This window comes from Hemiscyllium ocellatum, chromosome 6, assembly GCF_020745735.1.
Source record: "Hemiscyllium ocellatum isolate sHemOce1 chromosome 6, sHemOce1.pat.X.cur, whole genome shotgun sequence".
NCBI lineage: Eukaryota > Metazoa > Chordata > Chondrichthyes > Orectolobiformes > Hemiscylliidae > Hemiscyllium > Hemiscyllium ocellatum.
This window is the reverse complement of record NC_083406.1, coordinates 72,328,424-72,353,078: the sequence shown is the minus strand read 5'-3', so window position 1 is coordinate 72,353,078 and position 24,655 is coordinate 72,328,424. Positions and strand designations below refer to the sequence as shown.

At 38.7% G+C, this 24,655-nt stretch overlaps 1 protein-coding gene across 1 annotated transcript; it reads right to left on the bottom strand.

Annotated features, from left to right (window-relative positions):
- Positions 1–15,364: 15,364 nt before the first annotated feature.
- gpr45 (G protein-coupled receptor 45) lies at positions 15,365–16,565 on the bottom strand. Its single transcript, XM_060826654.1, has one exon. It carries the CDS (start codon positions 16,563–16,565, stop codon positions 15,441–15,443), a length of 1,125 nt encoding a protein of 374 aa, XP_060682637.1. The 3' UTR covers positions 15,365–15,440.
- Between the last annotated feature and the right edge of the window lie 8,090 nt (positions 16,566–24,655).

Genomic DNA, 24,655 nt, shown 5'->3' with positions numbered 1-24,655 from the left:
TCTCTCAATACCAGGTTATAGTCCAACAGACTTATTTGGAAGTACTAGCTTTCGGAGCGCTGCTCCTTCTTCAGATAGCTGTGGAGCAGGATCATAAGACATAGAATTTATAGCAAAAGATTATAGTGCCATGGAACTGAAATGATATATTGAACAAACCTAGATTGCTGTTTAGTCTTTCATCTTTTAGAATGGGTTGCAGGTTTTGGTTCATTAATATGTAAAACCCAGAACTTTTCCAGTCACATTCTCAAGATAACTTAAGGTTTTATATAAAAAAAAGTGACAACTCAGCCCAGACAATGCATTGAAAGTGTGAGGTGAGAGTCTTTTTTCATGTATAAATTCGAACAAGACTTCTTTGCTGCACAGGACCTCCAACTAGCACTGTACACCTGATATACTGATGACATTTTCTTCCTCTGGACCAATGGCAAGGAATTACTGAAACGACTACATGATATCAACAAGTTTCGTCCCACCAAAAATTTACCTTCCCTACGCCTCCGCTTTTCGCTTTTAAACAACCACTGAATCTTACACAGACCATTGTTCGCAGCAAACTGCCCAGCCGTTAGGACATTGACCACAACACCTTACAACCCTGTCATGGCAACCACTGCAAAACATGTCGGAGTGTCGACATGGATACTACCATAACATGTGGGGATACCAATTATCACGTATGCGGCAGGAACTCATGTGACTTGGCAAACGTCATCTCATACGCTGCAGGCAAGGATACCCCGAGGCATGGTATATCGTCAAGACCAAACAGATGCTATGACAATGGATGAATGGACACTACGTAACAATCTCCAGACAGGGATATTCCCTCCCAGTCGGGGAACTCTTCGGCAGTCAGGGACACACTGCCTCGGATCTTCAGGTAACCATCCTCCAAGGCAGACTTTAGGATATGCAACAACGCAGAGGGGTCAAGCAATGGCTTGATAGCCAAGTTTGGTACCTAGGATGATATTCTCAACTGGGTACTTGGGTTCATGTCACACTACAGGTGACCCCACTAAACACTCACACGGACTCCCCGCATACACACATACATTCCCCACGCTCTCACCACGTACACAGCTTCTCACACTGTTACACTCATGCACATGCAAACACACTCTCCCTTATGTGCATGCACACACAAGTCTATGAGGTGAATTTTCTTTTGCAGAATTGTAATTACAGATGCATTGTGCTTTTTGAACAAAACAATCTGCAGGCAGTCAATCCATATAACATTTTATGAATCCATGCTTTGGAAATAAAACCAGTCTGGCTCAAGGTTGGGATACTAACAGACTCTAAATTCACACCTTTAATCCATTGTCTGAGCTAAGATGTCTTTTTTTTAATATGAAACCTCAAGTTATTCTTGAGAATGAGACTGGAAAGTAGTTCTGGCATTTACATTGTAATAATAGAAACCTGCAACCCATTCAACCTGGTATTGAGAGATTTTTAACTTAATCCGAATATGATTGACTTAGACAATAGACTTTGTCTAAATCTTGTATTCAGATTATCAAGCAGTTTGCCATTACCAAAGATGCTGTCACAGGTTTAGCAATTTTTTCTGCCAACGGCATGACCAAAGCTAAGCCATTAAATGGAGCATCAATTCAATTTGAATTGAATACTGAAATTAAACTAGTGGCATATGGGCTTATTTTCTCAGATGAATTGACATGAAGAATCCTTTGTTACAAATTACTGTTATGCTTATTTGGCTCTGCAAGTTAAGTATTTGTTTGCCAATTAAAATTCAGCATTAAACAAAGTTACTTGGCAAAAGAATCACTAACAAAATGGTGTTGGCAAGGTAGCATTAAACATAATAACACCTGCTATTTTATGTAAAATGGTAAATATGATGAAACTGAGACCCCATATAAGTTGGACTAGCTCTGTGCTCATATTAGTTACATTAGTTTTCTAGAATGTGCATGTTCATTTAATTAGAAGGTATTTTATACCAGTTTTTGATGGATCCGGCTGAGATTGGTCCTCTATCATAATGATTCAAGCAGCCCCATGATTGTATCGCAACAATTATCATGCACTGTACTTGTCAGCAATTTCTCTAGCAGATTTATAGAGGCATTTTCACTGTCTGGTTTGTTCAGACTTGAAATCAGAATTATAAATTTGGCAAAATAATCACTATTATAAAAATAGTTATCCTTGATTCTGTATTGAATAGATGGCTGAATGAATTGGAATGATTCCTTTAGTTGAGTCCATTGCTTGTTTGATATAAATAAATTAAGGCTATTTACCAAGTAAACAAATAAATAATTGGGAGTGAATGCCACAGAGATTATGAACAACATTTTGCAGCATATATATTGTGAAAATGTTTACATGACCACAATGTTGCCATTTCACATCTAGAGTGTCTTATTATACACAGATTAATATCTCAGTATTAGTTACTATTGCAGTGTTCGGTTTATAATTTTACAGTACTGTTGTAACACAATCCTGTCTCCTTTTTTTTCTTAGATGGCAATTTTGACTCTTGAATTTCACTTCCATTTTCTAATTTTTAACTAAAATCTGTATATAATTGCTGGTTTCAGAATTAATATTTGTCTTTCAGATGGAATGTAAGGAACGGCAGTGTGAAATGGTGTTCTATTATATAGCTTTGAATACTGAATTGCATTGTAAAATTGCTCTCATTGGAAGGAAAATATTCTGTTATCTTCAAGTACTTTCCATGTTAATCCATTTCCTGTGAGACCAAAATGATTTCCTTCTGTTGATAAATATTTCCAAATTAAAACCAAACCAGAAACTATCAAATTACCTGCGGCTGCATCTGTTCTGTCCTGATGGTTCCTTGACTTCAGCATCTGCTTGTCTGCCTATGGGCTGCCATATCAATTGCCTGAGATGTCACTCTTCCAGACTCCCACTTCTGTTCTCTGAGGGCATGGTTTCATTATGTGCATTCAGGTCCAAGGCTATTCATTTTAATTCCCGTAAAACTGCCATTTCTCCTTCCCTGAAGCACTAGTCCTACTCTCAGCTACCAAACCCCTCGCTCTCATTTGATAATGGGTAATTCATTCACAGAATTCTATAATATGCAGTTCAGATAATCTGGGTATGCCTTAAATGCACAGAACTGTTTGCCAACTCATAATCAGTAACTTGTATTCCTATATGCAGACTTTCGTCCTATCTTTGACAAAGCTTTTGATTTAAGTTGTCCTGATGTTTCCTCCTTTGACTTAGAAACAAAACATATTGTCATGAAGTCCCTTGCCAATTTTCTACACTGAAACCATCATACAAGATACTGTAGATGGAAAACTGTCAGTTAGTCCTTCAGTTGTGCCAAAGAAGTTTTTAGTTTTCATCCTTCCAAAGGATAAACAAAGCATTGCATCAACATCCCTCAATTTACTTCTGAAAAATTGCCAGTAAGCCTTGTATTTCCATGTTAATCATAATTGGAAGCTTCCTTTTAAACTAGAAAGCAAACTGAGGTAAGAGAAGAGCAAAAAGCACAGTCACATTTGAGTAAAGAAATAAATGTAGTGTAATACACCATTGTTGCAATATTTCAGGTAATGGAGTGCTGCTGGGTTCAGTGCTGGTCCACAATCATGTATGATATTAATGGCTTGCTTGATGAATGTTAATATACTATTGCTAAGTCTTCACATGATACAAAAACACCAAGAAGGCAAGTAATGGGAATGATACAAAACATCTGCAGGAGGATATCGACAGGTTAAATAAGCAGGCAAAAACTTGGCAGAGGGAATATAATGTAGGAAAATGTGTGGTAATGAACTTCGGTGGGAAGAATGGAAGATCTTAATATTACTTAAATACAAAAAGAATGGAGGAGGCTGGAGCATAAGGATTTTGAGGTCCTCGTTTGACAAAATGAAAGTCTTATTTTTCTGAAGATCATCAGAAAAAAAAAGTGTCCTTTATAACCAGATGCAGGCATATTATCTTGTTTGTTATATAATATTTTAAATTTCAGTAAAATGAAAATCATTCATGTATGATTGACCAACAATCCTCTCTGACATATTGCTGTCCAGAAGAAGAATAAAAATGTACACCCTTGTTTGAAATGTAGGAACAGCAATATAGCAGATTAGAAAGAGAGGGAATATTATCCACTGCCTATACATCTTCATAAGATTGAATTTTCTCCTGGATCCAAAACACAGCATGGAAACTGTTAGCTCAAAATAATCCAACATTGCTAATATGCAAAGTCAGTGAGCAAAGCATATTTAACAGCATATAACGATTATGTTGTAAATGTTTCTATTAATCACTGTTTAGCAGCTACTCAGTTTTTACAAAATAACAATTTCAAAATACAAAATAAAATTTCATTATTTTTCTCATTCACTGGAATTGAATGAAACAATTCAACACATTGATGGTTGCTGTTATTACTGCTAAGATTTTCTTTTTTAAAATTAATTTGTTTTCAAACTGCCGTGTGCAATTATGTGTACATTACCATAACCACCACCCGTCCATATTTCTGATCAAAAACAAAATCAGACTCTGAATATGAATTAAACAATGTCACAGTTGAGTTGTTTTCTTCAACTAATGATTATAAATCTACATTATTTTGTTATGTCCATGGTATCATCAAAATAGGCTGTTAAATGGTTGATTTGTCATATGTAAGCTATTGCTTTTTTTTGTGCAACATTTAAAATCTCAGTACAGTTATTGCACTGTATTGAGTCATTACAATTAATAGCAGATGATGAATTAGAGTATGAGATGGGGGAGAGTAATAGTTAATAGATCCTTTTTGATCTTGCTTTTAAATGTGAGCAGACACTAATCCATCCAACACTTCAGGTTCTGATTAATGAAGTTTGATTATTTAGGTTTTTTTAGTTAAATGTTAGCATGTAAGATCGTAAAAATACAAATTGAAACACAAATCAAAAGTAAGAATGTATATTTACTGACTGCTTCACTATAGAAAATTGTTACTTTTAGATCAGGTGTTAGATTTTAAAAGGGTTAGTGCATGGGATGTTATATAGCCTTAGGTGAGGGAATAGATCTGGATCTTGAAGGAGGTGTTCATCCAGTCTAGCTTTCCCTCATAGCCTTAGTAACGAAAATGTTTATCAAATCAATGTAACTTGTAACTGATCACTACCATGCAATAAATTAAATCTTTTTCGAGGGTAGGTCCGATCAAGGACAGTAGTGGGAGATTGTGTATTGAGTCGGAAGAGATAGGAGAGGTCTTGAACAAGTACTTTTCTTCAGTATTTACGAACGAGAGGGACCGTATTGTTGAAGAGGAGAGTGTAAAACGGACTGGTAAGCTAGAAGAGATACTTGTTAGGAAGGAAGATGTGTTGGACATTTTGAACAACTTGAGGATAGACAAGTCCCCCGGGCCTGACGGGATATATCCTAGGATTATGTGGGAAGCAAGAGAGGAAATTGCAGTACCGTTGGCAATGATCTTTTCGTCTTCACTGTCAACGGGGATGGTACCAGGGGACTGGAGAGTAGCGAATGTTGTGCCCCGTTCAAAAAAGGGAATAGGGATAACCCCGGGAATTACAGGCCAGTTAGTCTTTCTTCTGTGGTAGGCAAAGTAATGGAAAGGGTACTGAGGGATAGGATTTATGAGTATCTGGAAAGACACAGCTTGATTAGGGACAGCCAGCACGGATTTGTGAAGGATAGGTCTTGCCTTACAAGTCTTATTGAATTCTTTGAGGAGGTGACCAAGCATGTGGATGAGGGTAGAGCAGTGGATGTAGTGTACATGGATTTTAGTAAGGCATTTGATAAGGTTCCCCATGGTAGGCTTATGCGGAAAGTCAGGAGGCATGGGATAGAGGGAAACTTGGCCAATTGGATTGAAAATTGGCTAACCGGTCGAAATCAGAGTGTGGTGGTAGATGGTAAATATTCAGCCTGGAGCCCAGTTACAAGTGGAGTTCCGCAGGGATCAGTTCTGGGTCCTCTGCTGTTTGTAATTTTTATTAATGACTTGGATGAGGGAGTCGAAGGGTGGGTCAGTAAATTTGCAGATGATACGAAGATTAGTGGAGTTGTGGACAGTGAGGATGGCTGTTGTCGGCTGCAAAGGGACTTAGGTATGATGCAGAGCTGGGCTGAGGAGTGGCAGATGGAGTTCAACCCTGCCAAGTGTGAGGTTGTCCATTTTGGAAGAACAAATAAAAATGCGGAATACAGGGTTAACGGTAGAGTTCTTAGTCAGGTGGAGGAACAGAGGGATCTTTGTACATAGATCTTTGAAAGTTGCCACTCAGGTGGATAGAGCTTGTAAGAAGGCCTATGGTGTGTTAGCATTCATTAGCAGAGGGATTGAATTCAAGAGTCGTGAAGTGATGTTGCAGCTGTACAGGACTTTGGTTAGGCCACATTTGGAGTACTGTGTGCAGTTCTGGTCGCCTCACTTTAGGAAAGATGTGGAAGCTTTGGAGAGGGTGCGGAGAAGATTTACCAGGATGTTGCCTGGAATGGAGAATACGTCATACGAGGACAGGTTGAGAGTTCTCGGCCTTTTCTCGTTGGAACGGCGAAGGATGAGGGGTGACTTGATAGAGGTTTATAAGATGATCAGAGGAATAGATAGAGTAGACAGTCAGAAACTTTTTCCCCGGGTACAACAGAGTATTGCAAGGGGACATAAATTTAAGGTGAAGGGTGGAAGGTATAGGGGAGATGTCAGGGGTGGGTTCTTTACCCAGAGAGTGGTGGGGGCATGGAATGCGCTGCCCGTGGCAGTGGTAGAGTCAGAATCATTGACGACCTTTAAGCGACAATTGGATAGGTACATGGATGGGTGCTTAATCTAGGATAGATGTTCGGCACAACATCGTGGGCTGAAGGGCCTGTTCTGTGCTGTATTGTTCTATGTTCTATGCTCTATGAAGCAAGAGTCTCTTTTCGTTAAACTACCAAATTTGTTTTAGTGTAGTACACTAAATTAGTTGATATTTCTATCTCCACCGAAAAGGAGGATGGTGGTGGCAAAGTTACCGGATGCATCTTTTGTCAAGGTGACTGTGACGAATATTCATCATACAGTAGGCCCGAGAAATAAAAATGAAGAAATGGATACTGTCATGATGTGAGAAATTAGGTGGTGATGGAAAGCTTGATTGAAATAATGATTGGAATTTAATTAGCACCATGACAATGGTCTTGGTGGCTGAGGGAATACATTGGGAAGCCATTGGCGTTCCAGTCCAATGTGTGGAGAATTTCAGTTACAATTGTGAAGTTTAAAAGATTATTTCAGTTTGGGAATGTAACTTTTAACTTTAGGGTAAATGAAAAGGGTCAGATAACTTGTTCTGAAGCCTAAGTTGTTTGATTACTGCAACTCAATTTGTGTAGCCAGACCATTTTCAACTACTTGTAACACCCATTATCACCCATCTAGCTTCTCTTCTACCCTGGCTTATTATCAACAACCCCTTTCTTGACTTACTTTTACCTCTCTCTCTGGGCCATGACTCCACCTATCTGCTCACTCTTTCGTCCTCCTTCACCACCACCTCCTTTCCCCCCCACACTTCACACCCACCATTGAACTAAAACAGGAAGTTCAATTCTCTTAACAGTTATCAGTCTCTACAGTGATAGCACTGGTGTAATCAGTTAGTGGGATTGAAAGTGCACATGGCAGCAATGAGCAGACAATGGAGACTGTTCAGGCCATTCACAATAAGTTTTCTCGGGGCACATCATTTCCATACAGCAGCACAAACACACCTGCTAACAGGTGGCACAAGCTCATTGATTTAGCTGCATTGTGAAATGGGCAGATGGAGGGTCATTCAAAGATTTAAAAAGTCATAGTGATTATGCAATTTGACCCCATACTGATCCATTTTATGTAATAAAGGCAGCACAAGTGAGTTATGTTGTTTTAGCTCTTGAGGATTCCTATTGTCCATGATTGGTACGCTTTACTTCCCTCATCCTCATCAAAGGAAAAAAAGAGAGTAAGATTCAACCATCAAGTGGGGCTATCATAACCATGGGAAGACTAGCCTCAATAGGGTGTGAGGAGGGTACATAGGCTCAAGAATGCAAGGCGATGTAGGCAAAGACAACAAACGAATAAAGACCTGTGCTGCATGGAGATTTTGGAGCAGCAGTGTCTTCAAAGTCAGTCACTGTGCAGTCAAGTGTGAAGAGCTGGCAGAGGAGTTCAGACCAATGGGATGTCTTATACATTTAATGCCTGTGGCAGTGATCGTGGTAGTACTTCACTTTAATGCCACAATCATTCCAGGGATCTTCAGGAGATATTTGTGGAACCTTTTCATCAATGACGCAATACAGAGTACTGCATTAAAGTGAAGGATGACATTTGCCAGCAAATTGGGCAATATATCAGAAATTGACCGGGTAGATAGAGTGATACCATTCAAGGACATCACTGGATTACCCTATGTGAGAGGATTGATTATGTGCATGTGGACACCAAGGCTCTGACAGCATAACAAGGAACTTTTCAACATGAAGACTTTTCATAATTGCACGTTAAATTAGTTTGCAAACAGTGAAAAAGACCCAGCAAGTTGCTGTATAAAGTAATCGTTCTGAAGGGGTTAATGTTAATGCTACATTGGTTCCAGACATTCTACTGATGTCAGCCACAAGTTATTCTACCTTACATCTGCTCCCACTGAAAGTATCTGTATCAGTTGCATTTCTTGCTTTCGTGCAATAAACACTAGTAAACCAAGAACACTGCCTTTTTTGTAATTGCTGTACTATGGTATATCATCTATTGCTGATCACTAGTCAGGTGCAATAAAAGCACCACTGATCTAAACTATGGGAATAGTGCTGTTGAAATCAAGCCAGCACAAATGTGAAATCTAAAGTTTAATCTCTGGAATGATTAACACCTTTACAGTAAGCAATTTTTGTTATTTGTCCATGATTGTAGATGTCACTGGATAGAACAGCATTTTCTTTGCCTATCCCTAATTGCCTGAAGGGCTGTTAATGGTCAACTAAGTTGCTGTGGATCTGGTGTCACATGTAGACTAGCCCAGGTACGGATGGAGTGAATTTCCATCCTTAACAGATGGCTTCTTTTACCACAATTGACAGTGATGATTAGGTCACAACTAGTCTAGCTTTTTTTTTTGGATTGATTCAGATTTCATTTCTGCCATGGAGGAATCTGAATCCATATCTACAGACCATTGGCACTGAGTTATGGGTTATTCCAGTGTCATTACCATTGTCTGAAAAAAGCTCATGTCAGTTTTCAATGAACAAGGATGAAAAGTGTATTTACTATAACAATCAATATTTGGTAAACAGATTAATAACCTTAATATGCAAATTACCTGTACCCCTTTTTAAACACACTCACACACACCTTAACACATAGATGAATGAGAGTCTCTAGAAATATCGTGGGTGGAAATATACGTAAAAAGCCAAGGTTTGTGGATCAATGTTGAAGCAGAAAGTGTACAAGGTGAATTTTCTCTCAGATTTTTCTTTTATCTGTTGTCCACTGTGACAATCCTCAGTGCAGTAGCTATTCAGTTGGATTCTGTCATGACTTGAATTAGAAGCTTTCTTTTTGCAAATTCTTTGTGAGCTTTTTCTTTTTATAGAGTCATAGGGATGTACAGCACATAACAACATACCCTTCAGTCCAACTTGTCCATGCCGACCAGATATCCCAATCCAATCTAGACCCACCTGCTAGCACCCGGTCCATATCCCTCCAAACTCTTTATTCATACTCCTATCCAGCTGCCTTTTAAGTGATATTAGAAACAAACACATGGGTCTGGCTTGCTTTCAGCACTTTTTTTAAGGTCAGTGTCCCAAATGATCCAGTGATAATGTATTTTTAATCTAAACCCTGTTGCTGAGCAGTTACTTTTTTTAAAAAAAAGGTACCTGGTTGCAGTACAAAAGTAAAAATCAGTTCTCGCAAAGCAATACAATCAATTCCACTTTCCTTTCAGTTATATATATTTAGAAAATCAACTGGGTTATTTTCTGCAACAAAAAAGTCCAAACTTCCATTTTTTTTCAGTTTATATGTCAGTGTAAATTAAGTATGTATAGTCCTTACATTCAAAAGACATAATTCCTTTCAAGTCTGTGGAACCCCAATACAAAGGCAAAATATGTGTACTGCTGTCATGTCTTTACAAGGACAAACATTTAACTCAACGTAGTCCTGTTAAAAATGAGGACCAGAGAGGTAGCTAGATCTGAAGGAGCATCACAATTGGTCATATCAAATGTTTCACATAACCATGCAGAATGCTTGCTCTGCACAATTTGGTGTTCTACAAAACGTGAAGGTATGTGATATCATTGACTATCCCATCACTTCCTTTGAGCAAGAAGAATAGTTCAACAAGGGTCAAGACTGGGCACCCAATGGAAATATAGTCTTGGATCTGATGTCAATGGGTATTGACGTATGTACCCCAGGATATAAGTGTTTAACTCATAGGTGCATATTTCTCCTGAGATCATGAAACACCTATATAGAAGATTCAATCCTTTTCTTGAAGTAGGTATTTTATGAAATGCTCTACCCACCTTAGTGACCCCATCATTATGAGGAAGACTTTCATCATTGCCTTCATTCTGAGCATAGCTTTTTATGTCCTTCCAAGACTCCAGTAACTGGAATGATTGGCTCCTGAAAAAATGTGAATACAATATATTATGTATATCACTACTAAGTTGACATATACTTCTGTTGTTTTCATATTCGGAAAGCAGCTATTTTCAGGAAATCTGTATTTTAAAATTATTCTGTAGTTATTTTTATTCAACCTGTCCAGACATACCTTTGGAGTAAGTGGGACTTGAACCTGGCCCACCTGGCTCAGAGGAACAGTATCACTACACCACAAGGTATTAATGTGGAAAATAAGCAACAGGTCATGACAAGAAAAGGTAGAGTCAACTAACAAATGATTAGAATTTACAAACAGTTAAAGGATAAAATTAAAAATTGTATTTGAATGTACATAGCATTCATAACCAAACAGATGAACTAAATGCAATAAAAATGGTAAGTATGATCTAAAGGTGCCATTACAGGGATATGAATGTTGAAGGGTCACATTTAGGAATGACAGGAAACTAGGAAAAGGTGGAAGGGTGTCTCTATTAGTTAATAGCAGTATTAGTACAATGACACGAGATAAGAAAATCAAGATATGAAAATAGTGGTTGTAATCAATTAATTTAGCTACCAACATGGTGTTTTGCTGGTGGCTTATATCAAAAGGAACACCAGCACTACTCATGACAACAGTCCTCAGGAGATAATCACGCAATTACAAACCTTTGCTTGCAGGCGGCTTCAAGGTTGTCCAATCTCCCTCATAGTCTTCCTGCGAGTTGATGAGCTGCACATACAACAAAATTTCATACCATTTGACGAACTGTTAATCACATCAACATCATCAACTGGTTTCCTGTTGCTGCTGAGTGACTTGCTGTCAAAGTACAGAAGCTACTCTTGGAAAAGCTGGGGAAGGCAAGAACATGTCGGCAATCTGTCCAAAGTCTCTTGCTTTCCTGCATATTCTGCAACACTCCTTACAAATTGTTCAGTAATGCACCAAACAGTGTTGTAATGAGGTTTTGACTGTCCATGGACTGTCCTCTAAAGTTACTGCTGGCGCCTGCATGTTGACAGATTATTGGGATACTAATGCATCAAACTGGATAAGTTGTTTCTCTTTCCTTTTTTTTCCTGTTTGCATTTCTTCTGCTGCCAGATTCACTTGCCAATCCATCTGAAAACCAGTCTTTAAAATAAAAGATTTTAAAGAGTCCCTGCTTTACTTTTCCAAGAGCTGGAAGTCTTTTACAATTGGTGGAACCAGCTTTACTGCAGCTATCCTTGAAAATTCTCATTACACTTTTGAGATTTAAATGTAGTCATTGACCCCCTGAGCAAAATTGCCTTAAACGTTTTTTTTTCCCAGGACAGAAATATGAGTGAATCCATTTGAAATAATCTTTGATACAATCAAATGTCAAGTTTCTGTCATTCCACAGTCTGAATGTTTCATAAGTGATAGGGAAATCAGTGGAAAGAGGTTCTAAGGGCAGATTCAACCATTGGCTCTCCATACAGTTGAAGTTTCCATTCCTCTCGCAGCATTGAGGCCCAAGGTATTTGTGGAGGCAAGTAAGTGACATGATATGACATGACAGATGATGATCTTCAATGATCTTGAACTGATACACTTACGTTCACTCTCATATGATTGAGATGTCAGTCACATAGTACTGAAGATTTGGTATCTACATTTATGTAATACAATTTGCATTAACCAAAGAAATATCAACCCCTCCTCTCCTCAAATCATGTAACCCTCCCCGAAATACCCTCCGCTGCACATGTATGTCTGGGCTCAAGCTGAGCAATTTAGATGTACTGTAGCACACTTCCCTCAGCATATCACACTGCAAGACAACTCAGTAAGATGGAACCTGGGAGCTTTATACTATTGCATCACATTAGATGCCATGATACAGTGATGACATCATAAGCATGTCACTTAAAGATATATTCCATATCTGCTGCAAGACATTACACAAGGAGAAAGAAATCTGGAAACACTTACATTTGTATAGCACGTTACCTGACCACCAAACATCTGAAAGCATGTAATATCAATCAATTATTTCTGAAGTGTTTGCTGTGACATGGACGCGGCAGGTAGTTATGTGACTTGGCCAATGTTCTCTATCTTACACACGACAGGCAAGGATGCCCCAACGCCAAGCAGACGCCACGGCAACTGATGAATGGACACTGTGCAATAATCGCCAGACAAGAATATTCCCTCCCAGTCAGGGACATTTGGCCTCAGATCTTCAGGTGACAATCCTCCAAGGTGGACTTTGGAATATACAACAATGCAGGGTGGCCTAGCAGAGGCTGACAGCCAAGTTCAGTACCCACGAAGATGGCCTCAACCAGGAACTTGGGCTCATGTCACACTACAGGTGACCCCACTACACTATACACTTGCGGGCGCACGCACACACACTTACATACTCAAACACTCATACTGACCCTCTTTCATACACACACTCTCTCTCTCTCTCCAACACACACATACATACACACACACCCCACATTCAAACCCTCTAACAGGCTTACACTTTGTCATACTCACGCACACGCTACTAAGCACACATGCAGTCACACTCACTCTCCCTCATGCACATACACACACATATAAGTCTGTGGGGTAAATTTGCATTTGCAGAATTGTATTTCCAGATACTTTCTATTTTGCTCAAAAAGCACACGATCTGCAGACAGTCAATCCATATAACATCTTATGAATTCTTACTTTGGAAACAGAACATGTCTGACTCAAGACTGGGATACAGACAGACTCTAACCTCATACCTCTAATATATTGTTTGAGCTGAGATATCACCTTTTTAAATAAAACATCAAGTTACCTCGAGAATGTGACTTAAAAGAAGTTCTGGGATATACATATTAATGAACCAAAACCTGCAGCCCATTCTAAAAGATGAAAGACTTAGCAGCAATCTAGGTTTGTTCAATATCTTGTTTCAGTTGCAAGACACTGTGATCTTTTGCTATAAATTCTGTCTTATGCTCCTGCTCCATGGTTACCTGATGAAGGAGCAGTACTCCGAAAGCTAGTGCTTCCAAATAAATCCGTTGGACTATCACCTGGTGTTGTGTATTTTTTAATTCTGAAGTGTAGCCACTGTTGTAAGAAGTATGGCAATCAATATGTACACAGCAAATTCCCACAAATAGCAGAGTGATAATACCAGAAAATCTGTTTTTTTGTGTGTGACGTTAACCAAAATACAGATATGGGCTAGGCATGAGGCATCAAAATATGCCATGGGAATCCTTTCCATCCAGAAGGCAGATGTAGCCTCAATTTAACATCTCATCTGAAAAAATGTCATTTCTGACAATTTTTTGTCAGCACACCCTCAATATTGAACTTGAGTGTACCTTTGATTTTTATCAGAGCTAAGGGTGTCATGAACTGAGCCACAATTGATGTGCTGTATAAGAAGAGTCCTTCCAAGCTCCATGAGGGCACATGAAAGTTGTTATGGTTTCTGTAGAAAGAGATTACTTTTAAAAAGAATTTTTAACTGAAAGAATCACACATTTTACTGCATGAAGCAAACCAAAAACAATATTGCATAAACCGTTTCAATATTTTAGTCTAAACTGCAGAAAAGATCCCCAATAAACTTTTAGAAAATTGAAAATCCCTCCATGATGGTTATACTATATTCATTAAGTGGATACCTCATTTTCTACAAGCTACCCTAAAGCTACCCTCAGCCCCTTTTACACTTTCCAGTGAAATACTTCAACTTCTTGAATTTATTTTCATGGTAGGTGATGACTGAGATCCCTCCAACTAGTCAAGGTTAGGCGAATCTTCCAGATTTATTAAAATCATCATTAATCCCAGTGTAAGCTCCCAGCCACATCCTACATGGTGAATAGTAGACTTGCTATCTTTATGTCTTTTCTTCTCTATCTCTCAGATTCTTGTGGATTGATCATGTCTACAAGGTTTACTGATATTTTTTCGATAAATTCATGCTTAATCAATATTGGACTCTTGCCCATTTTAAAGTCCACTTCCACGACAACTTTTATCATGTGGGCCTTGTATCCAGGTAGAAATGTGAATTCACTGTTATCGAGGCTACCTACATCATTTTACCTTAGAATTAAATGAACAGTTTATAAGTATAATTAAGAGAACCTGATATTCCTAACACCCTTGGGACTTAGAGACTAATATGTTACCCATCATCAGCACAGTTACTCAGTTTATTTATTGTCAGTAGAATTAAAATAGTGTGATTTCTAGAATGAGTGGCTGATCAACAATGATTGCTTTATATCCAAACAAAAGATATGATGCTGTTTAAATTAGATCTTCACAATAGAAAATCATGAAAACACAATCCATTTTATAAATGAGAGGGGTCATAAATGATGTGTGGCAAAATCTAGGGTATCTACAATGTTAATTCCCTCATTATGTGCACTGTTTGCGCAATTGCTTGGAGCAATTTTGAAATGTGAAGTGCTGTTTACTTTAGTTTTAATCAGAATTAGCAAAGGTACAGAGAAGGTTTTCAATACTGTCCCATTATTGCATATAAACTATGTCAAATCAAGAATCATAAGAATAATTTCAGCATAATGCAACCATTTTATATGTAATAAACCTGTCTGCAATATTAACAAATTCATTATGGCAGCAACCGGTCTTTGTTAAAGCAGACCAGTTTCACAGAATGAATGATCAGTTCACATTGCCCCAAAACGCTCTGTTTATGGCTGTTTGAAAATGCATTTGAACAAATGTTTTAATTTATACAGTTGACTGATGCTCACTGCAAGCATAGGCTGTACTGGGCCGAATTCTCCGTCTTGATCTTCCAGGCTGCTTTGGTAAAATTTTAAATGTTTTAGGCATGAATTCCATACAGGACTCCCGAAATTTCTTAATTCGCCAGCAGTAGATGATAGGATTGAAGACTGATTTCAGGTAAGTGAGCCACAAGACCCAGATGCTAACAGTATAGAAGGAGCGACCGTGGTAAAAGCTCTCACTGAAAACAGAGAGTAAACTGTATACTGTGTATGGCAACCAGCAAAAAGAAAAGCCAATGAAGAGAATTAAAATAGTCGTGAAGGCTCGGGTTTTAAAGCTCATATCAATGTTAATTTGATGAGGGCGTTGCAAGCCCATTAATCCTAGCTTGCTGACTTGGCTCAAGCAGAGACTTTCTGCATGGTGGTGGATTCGTACAGAATTCCTTCGCACTGTATTCAGAATGCAGAGGTAAGAGTATAGCATCACGCTGAAAGGAATGAAAAAAATAGTAACCAGCAAGACCACTGCATAAATACGGTCAGCCTCAGTGGCTGTGTATCCCAGAACACACTGGGGTGCTCGAGTAGGCACTTCCACCATGGTCCAGCCAATCACTGATGGAAATGAAATACAAAAGGAAACTGCCCATGAGATAACGATCATTATTTTGGCACGATGAGGATTCAGCTTGTCTTGCCGTTGCACAATGATTAAATAACGATCAACACTGATTATCATAAGTATTGCTACGCCTTCCAAAACAAAAAACCAGTAAAGCATCGCAGATATCCGGCAAAAATAACTTCCGAAGATCCATTCAACAGTTATGATGGTGACCATGGTAAAAGGCATGCACATCAAAGACAGCATGATGTCTGAAAATGCAAGGGTTGCTAAGAGCAGATTGATTGCTGAGCGCATTGCAGGTTTCTGGTACACAATTAAACACACAACTGCATTGCCAAGGAAACCAACTGCAATCATTGACATCATAACTATTGCTAGTAATATCCTTATAATGATGGGAAGATTTGGCTTGCCTGAAATCACCATTGGACTTGTTTCATTCAAAACTTCAGGGGTACAGCTCTGCAAAACAGTGCTATTACATTCCATCATTTTGTGGAATGTGCCACAAATTCACTTTTTGGTGGAAAATGACTGTTATTTAACATTTCACATTTCAATATGGAGACGGATCAAATTCTTTAGGAATGAAAATCCGTTGCAACTGGGCATAAAGCATTGCAGGGACATCTTGACATGAATTGTCTTCATTATTATTTCCACCACATTGTTAGTCGATATGATAATTTCCAAACAGCACTTCATTGCCTAGGAACAATAAAGAAAAAAACAAGATTATTTAAACAGGTTTTGTTTTAAATCACCAGTTTCAAGTTTACAATCTTTCAAACACTTTGGTTTGATTTTTCATCCAAAGGTTGAGGCATGTTTTGGTGATAGGCGTGTCTGCAATTTCTGACTAACTCTGGTCTGCCTCATGTTCCATCTTTGGCCTATTTCCAGGGAGGTAATGACAATCACTTGCCGGGGTGATCAGCCATTGAAGGTCGTTAAAGTGTCAATAGAAGGCACTCCATACACAGAATGTATGGGGTACACCTATTCAACCCCCAGCTTCCACAATATGGCTGGAATTCATGGATGGAATGGTAAGGACCTCCAGATGATGGACTGCTGATCTGTGGTTGCCATTATTTTGGTTGTAGGCCATTCTGTGGAAGAAAAGCCCTTTCACCTTCCCCTATGGTGATAGCCCAAGAACTGTGGTTATAATATATTTTATGCATTATTAGCTTTCAGGGGATGTCACCAACCTTGTTGCTTCTTTGTACTGCCCCAACCATAATGGCAGCTTCTGGTATGCTGATTGACCCTCCCAGCTGTGGAGCCCTCCCTCCTTAACTGGCTGACCTCCCTCAGGGTCCTGACACAGCCGCCACTCCTAGCTTCCTGTCCCCAGTTCAGTCAGAACCTAAAGTCAAGCCCTTCCAACACAACTTCCACCATACTGCCTAACATCTTACACAATTAGACTACCATTTATCGACCAAGTGTTTTTACACCTCATACATTTGTCTCTGTTCTCAGCTAATGCAATGAGAGCATGTCTAGATCAAAAATATAAAGTTGGTAAATCAGTCACTGAACACTTGATCGGATATTGACTGCATATTTTGTATTATCTTAGTTAATACCATATGAGAGTAAATACCATAAACTACGTTACCATACACAAGCTCAAAATATTTACTTAATTTAACTAACAGATCAAAATAGACAGAAGCAGTAGATTGGCAATCTATGAACAGTTCAATTAAGAAAGATCACGGACCTTCAAATTTAACTTGCATTCTCTCTCCAAACATGCTGCCTGAGTTGCTGAGTATTTCCAGCATTTTTAAAAAGTTTAAATATAATGCTTGTTTTCACGTCTTTCTGACCGACTTATGTTATAATGTCCCAAATCTTTTAAAACAGGGAAAGGGAGCAATTGTGTGTGCGAGAGCGCAGAAACAATATAGGTTATTGATTCCATTACATTAATTGAAGAATAACCTTGGTCAACATTTTTCCTCCAATTATTATTACCCGAAGAGAGGTTAACTACTACCTACGCATTGCTGTAAATAAAATAATTATTGCGTTTGTCTTATCACTCCTGCTGCTGTTTTACCCCCAGCTGGGGGAGGTCCAGGCTAAAATAGATAGCTCAGCAGCTTTACCGAGTAACTGGTGTCAGGCAAAGAGAGTAACATTAGAAATAGAAGCAGGCACTGGCCATTCAGGTATTCAACCTCCCTCCCCACAAGGTGTCACCTATTATTCTTTAACTCTATACCCTGCCTCTCAAATCTAGTTGCCCCACTCTCTTTTGTGGGTGGGCACCCAATGAGCCTAATAGTCAGTTTGGGTGGGGGGGGGGGGTTGCAGTTCACATGAAATCACGGAAAATCCGACATGGAGCGCAGCTATAACTCCCTTATCTCACTAATCCAAACAGCCTCCACAAACATAGAAGGAATGCTTGAGAGATTAGTGCTGATTCCATACCATGATGCTAAAAGAGATTTATCACCCACTTACTACACTTGGCAGATGGTGGAAGAATCACACAATAACTTAAGAGTTCAGTCTCAGATGTATAGCTAGTATGGTCCAGCCGTTATAAAAAGATATAAAGTGGAAAATGTGCAGAAAAAGATTTGAATGGGTTGAGATACCTTAATACCTTACATGGACAGAGGGTGAAATATCTGAGCTGCTACGTACAACTAAATATGTGAAAATTTGTGAAAAACAAATTGCACTGTCCTGTTCTGACGCAGTATGTTCTGTCCAGCTTTCCTCCTTCCTACTGTTTGGATATAAACAGTCACTGATAAAGAAATTTAGAAATAAACAGGTATGGAAGAGAATGATGAATGTGTATCATAAACTCAGGCAGAGTTACAGCAGTAATGGGCTTTTGCTCCCTGCAGTGTAGTGTGTTTGATGTTTGTAGATGAAAGCAGTATTTTATCCCCTGAGCACTACAAAATACAAAGAAGGTCTTGGGTTTTGTCATAGTTTCAAGCAATTTCATTTTCAATAGAGTTCTACTGGAATAAGCTCTGCAAGCAGTCTTGTAAGTTTTAATAGTTATAAACTTAATAAAATATTATCTCACAGTTTTTGATGACTCAAACCCAGAACAGCAGGAGGAACAAGAAGGATAATTGCCTGTTGAGGAAGTGCCCTGGCAGCACTAAAAGTGAAGGCGGCCATGAAAACAAACAGAATAGAGGAGAGAGAAAGGCATAGATGGGGATTGGGTGGTGGCTGTAACATGTTGGGGAAAAATAAAAAGAGTTAGAAATTGGCAGAATTGTAGGTTCTGTATGGCAGGGTAGGGATATAAAGAATAGAAGAAAGGCAATAGATGATTAGATAAAGCTATGAAAAACAGGGTTACATTTTTGCAGCAAATATAAGGAACTCATAGGCTTCTTTATCACTAAAATTGAAATCATTCATTCAAGTGCCTCTTTCCAGCCTTCCTTTAACTCATTGGGCAATCTCTCTTCTAAAGTTGCCTCAATCCTAGCTCTGAACTTGCTTTTTTTCTCTACTTACTCTCTCGCCTCCTGTCATGCTCCCACCAAACTCTTGTCCATGACACTTGCCTCCTGCTGTCTTGATTCTATTCTCACTAAGCTGTCAACTTCCTTTCTTGGCTACTATGTCAGCTGACCCTGTTAATGGTCTCTCGCCTCAACCACAGATCCTCCTCTCCATTAACCCCTCTCAAAAAAACAATCCTTGTCTCCTCCTCACAAGCAGCCACCTCTTATCCAACTATCCCTTCTTCTCAAAGTCCTTGAAATAAATCTTGCCATAAATCTATGCCAGCCTTACCAGAAGTCCATGTTTTAATCCCTCCAATACAGGTTTACAACCCCAATGAAATGCTTTAAACAAATGATATCTTATGTGACTGTGCTCGTGTATCTACTCATTTTGTGACTTCGACGCAATTGACTGCATCATCCTCCTCTAACGCTTCTTTTCCATTTTCTAGCTGGGCAGAACCAGCTTGGTTCTCCTTCCACACGGAAAAGATACAATTGTAAGACAATTCTCTGGTTTTAATCACCTGCATTGTTATCTCTGGTGTTGCCTAAAAATCAAATCAGTCTCCTTCCATTTCTATGCTAACCCTTGATAGCAGTGAAGACACAATGAGAGCTTCTGCATTTATACTGACAATAAACCATTGTCTGTCCAGCACTGTTCTACACACCTATTCTGTCTCTAAATTGTCAGACTTCTTGTCCAACATTTATTGATGAATGGACAGAATTTCCTCCAATTAAATGATGGGAAGACTGAGGTAATTTTACATCGTCTCTGATGTAAGCATTGATCCCTAGCTACTGAGTTCATTCCTCTCAGAACTGAGCGTGAACCATACTGTTTTCTACCTGCATGTCATACTTCATCTCAAGGTGGACTTCAGATTGGCATTGTTATCACTGAAGATGTGTGATACCCAAAATGTGGGACTTCGCCATCTCCTGATGCTGCCTGGCCTGCTGTGGTCTTCCGGCGTCCAGCTTGTCTGCTTTGGATTCCATCATTTTTTTGCCTCTAGCATTATTATCACTACCTAACTCATTGTTGGATTCCACTTGTCCTAACTCATCTGCTGCTCAAACCCTCAGTTATGCCTTGATTGCCTCTAGACTTAACTATTGAAATATATCTCTGACTAGCTTTTCACCTTCAACCCTCAATAAACCTATGACAATCTCAATTTTTACTACTTATAACTAACTTGCACCAAGTTCCCATCAACTCAATGGCCACTGACATATATTGACTCCTAATTAAGCAACATTTTGATTTTAAAATTCTCATTCTTTTTCCCAAATTCCTCCATGGCCTTACCTTTTGCTAACTCTGCACACTCCTCAGCACTACATCGCTCCAAGACTTCTACATTCAAATTATTGGTACTGCAAAATGTAAACATTGTTAAAATGAGACAAAGTCAAAGATTTTCATTTTGCACTCACCAGGACTGAAATACAAAATAATACTTAGAAAGGAAGCAACAATTTGCATGGCCGGAGAAAGGGGCGCTGATTCCAAAACTCAAAATATAGCACTGAGATGTAATTATTCAACAGGATGAAAGCTATTCAAGAATTCTGTACACCAGAAACCAATTTAAGATAATTAGTCAGGCTTACAATGTGATCCGTTTGCATGAGCAAGAAATGGCCTTTATTCACACACAAAAACCTTGTTCATCATATGTACATAGAAGGCACACGCCTATATTTTCCATCTTTTTCACTGAGGAAAAGCTGATAGACAGTCAATCCCTTCTGCATTCCCATGAATAATGTCAGAACCAAAGTTGACTTGCCTGCTTTGAATGTAATCCGTTATCTAAGAGAGTTAAAAGTCCTTGCTTTATCTTCATACCAACTTATCACAAACAGTCGGAACCCTCGTCTCACATTTTGCTTCCTAAGTTGGTTTTCTTGCGTTTCAGTCCTGCTGAGTTAGTGTCAAAAGGTTTCAACTTTGTGTTTCCTTTTAGCAATATTGACATTCCTTTAATTCTGGCAACTTGCTCAACACAGAAGCAAAATGACATTTTGTATTTCATATGATGTTCTGCATAGTAAACTTGGTGACTATAACAGAGAGCTGGATAACCAAAATAGAAAATGTGCTACTACTTTCCCTAAGTTGGGATGAGGTATAGATCTACGTGGCAATCCCCATTACAGCACTTTGTTAGAACTAGTCATCAGACACACTAGATACCAGCCTTGAAGACTACCATTTGTACAATGGAGATGACAACAAAGGCTATTGACTAAGGAAAAGTGGAGAGAAACTGTCCTTAATTCAAAAGAGCATAAATTACTTGAATGGTATCACAATAAATCAAAGTGCACTGTAGTCATTAAGCAATGTAAATTGAATTTGAAGGGACTCTATCAGCATCCATCCTAATCTGACACCAAGAACAGTTAGAACATTAGTTTGTTCAGGATGCCAAACAACAGGAGGGTTGTAAACGGTGTCCATTTTGTAAGCAGAAAGCAGGTGGAAGACATACCAATTTAGCCTTAGGACTGATGAAGGGCTTTTGCCTGAAACATCGATTTTCCTACCCCTCGGATGCTGCCTGAACTGCTGTGCTTTTCCAGCACCACTCTATCCAGAATCTGGTTTCCAGCATCTGCAGTCATTGTTTTTACCTTAGGACAGCAGATAGCCAGTCTACACAGGTAGTGGTTAGATTGCCAAGCTTTCCAGCAGATGCCTAAAGGAATAGTTAGATCTGTGGGATATGTAAACGCAAGCTTAATACCCATTAAAAGCTCTTTCAGAAATTCAGCAAATGACAAGCAAATGTTTAACCCTATGTTTTTTTAAGGGGTCCTCACTTTCCCTTCAATAATTAGTGAATACAATCCAACTTACAAAGATTTACCACCTGGACCTTTGATTATTTTAAGTCAGTAATCAATCATTTTCCATTAAGCTGTAAGAAAATGATAGGAACTTAAACAGGCTTTTGTAAAAGCACCAAATTATATTCCAGTTAATTTTTCATTATAATATGCTTATAAATTAATTATAAAAAATGAAGGAATTTGCATTGATTTACTTAAATAATTTACTTACATAAATTACTTAAATTTACTTACATAATTTACTTAAAAAAATCTTCACCTTAATAGGATTGTTCTACACATTTTGTAAACAACCTGTTCAGCGATGTTAGTACACATCTGTTGACTAGGTAAGACTTGAATCTAAAGTCTACCACTACACCACAAGAGCCCCTAATAGGGCTGGTCAATATATGATTTGATGAATTGGATCAGATGACAATGATATATTTTAATCTTTGTTCAGCCATTAGTTATCTGTTCAGCCTTACTTGAACTAGGCCTTTACTTAATTACAATTGGCCAAAAAACCAGCAGACCTAAAGACTGATGGCGGTGTAGATTTCAGAAAATCAGAACAAAGGAAGTGAGGAAGTGATTGTCAGCTGGAAACCGCGGTATGAGAGTTACATACAAACCAAATGTAAAATCTGTAGCAGGTATGTGAAGCGAAGAAATCTAGTAAAGACAAATGTTATTCCCTTTCAGTCAGAGTTGAAAAGTGTGGTAAGAGAATCTATGTTTCAGGCGTAAGCCCTTCATCAGCCCTTGATCCCATTCCTGATGAAGGGTTTAAGCCCGAAACGTCAATTTGTCTGCTCCTCGGATGCTGCTTAATCGGCTGTGCTTTTCCAGCATCACACTTTTCAACTCTGATCTCCAAAATCTGCAGACCTTATTCCCTCCCTTTTAGTCAGAAAGAGGGGAAGTTATAATGGACAACAAAGATATGATCAATCAAATAAATTCTGTGGTTCTGTGCCCACAAAGGAGGGCACAAATTATGTCCCAAAAGTAATGAAGAGCACATAGTCTAGTGAGAGGGAGAAACTAAAGGAAATAAATATTAGTAGGAGTATGGTGCTGGGAAAATTAATGGAATTAAAGGATGATAAATCCCAGGACTTGAAAATCTATATCCCAGAGCATTTAAGAAAGTAACCCCAGAAATTGTGATAATCAGTGGTCATCTTTCAGTGGTTTGCAGAGTGGATAATCATATTTTAAAAATTAGGTAGTGAGAAAGTAGAGAATTATAGACCAGTTAGCCTTACATCAGTAGTTGGGATAATGTGAGGGTCCATTGTAATGCATCTAATAGCAGAGCACTTGGAAAACAGGATTGGACAGAGTCAGCATGGAATTACAAAAGGAAATTCAAATTTGACAAATCTACCAGAATTTTGAGAGTATGTAACCAGTAGAGACGGAGCCAGAGGAATGCAGATGACATGGACTTTGAAACGTATTTCAATAAGGTACTACATAAGAGATTATCATGTAAAACTAGGAGAATGGGGTAGTGTACTGATATAGATAAAGAACTGTTTGGCAGACAGTAAACAAAGAATGGGGATGAACAGGCAGGCAGTGACAAGTGAGGTACCATGAATCAGTGCTTGGACCCCAAAAGTTCACAAATTAATAAGTAGATGAAGGAACTAAATGCATATCGCCAAGTTTGCAGATAACACAAAGCTGGATGAGACTGAGTGAGCTGTGAGAAGGATGCAGAAATGCATCAGTATGATTTGGAAAATTGAGTGTATGGGCAAATACATGGTAGAAGCAGTATAATGTGGATAAATATGAGGTTATCTACTTTAGACTCAAAAACAGGAAGGCAGACTATTATCAGATTGGCTATAGATAGGTATGAATATAGGAAGAAGATTCAAGCACATGGATATCTTGCTGCAATTGTAAAGGGCCTTGGCGAGACCTCACCTGGAGTAATGTATGCAATTTTGGTCTTCTTACCTGAGGAAGGATGTTCTGGCTATGGAGTTCAACAAAGTTTTATCAGACTGATTCCTGGAAATGCAGGACTGATTTATCCAGCAGGAATGGATCATTTAGGATTATTTTCACTGGTGCTTCAAAGAATGAGGGACTGTCCCATAGAACCCTATAAAATACTAACAGATTAGACAGGATAAACACTGGGAGAAAATGAAGACTGCAGTTGCTGGAGATCAGAGTTGAAGAGTGTGGTGCTGGAAAAGT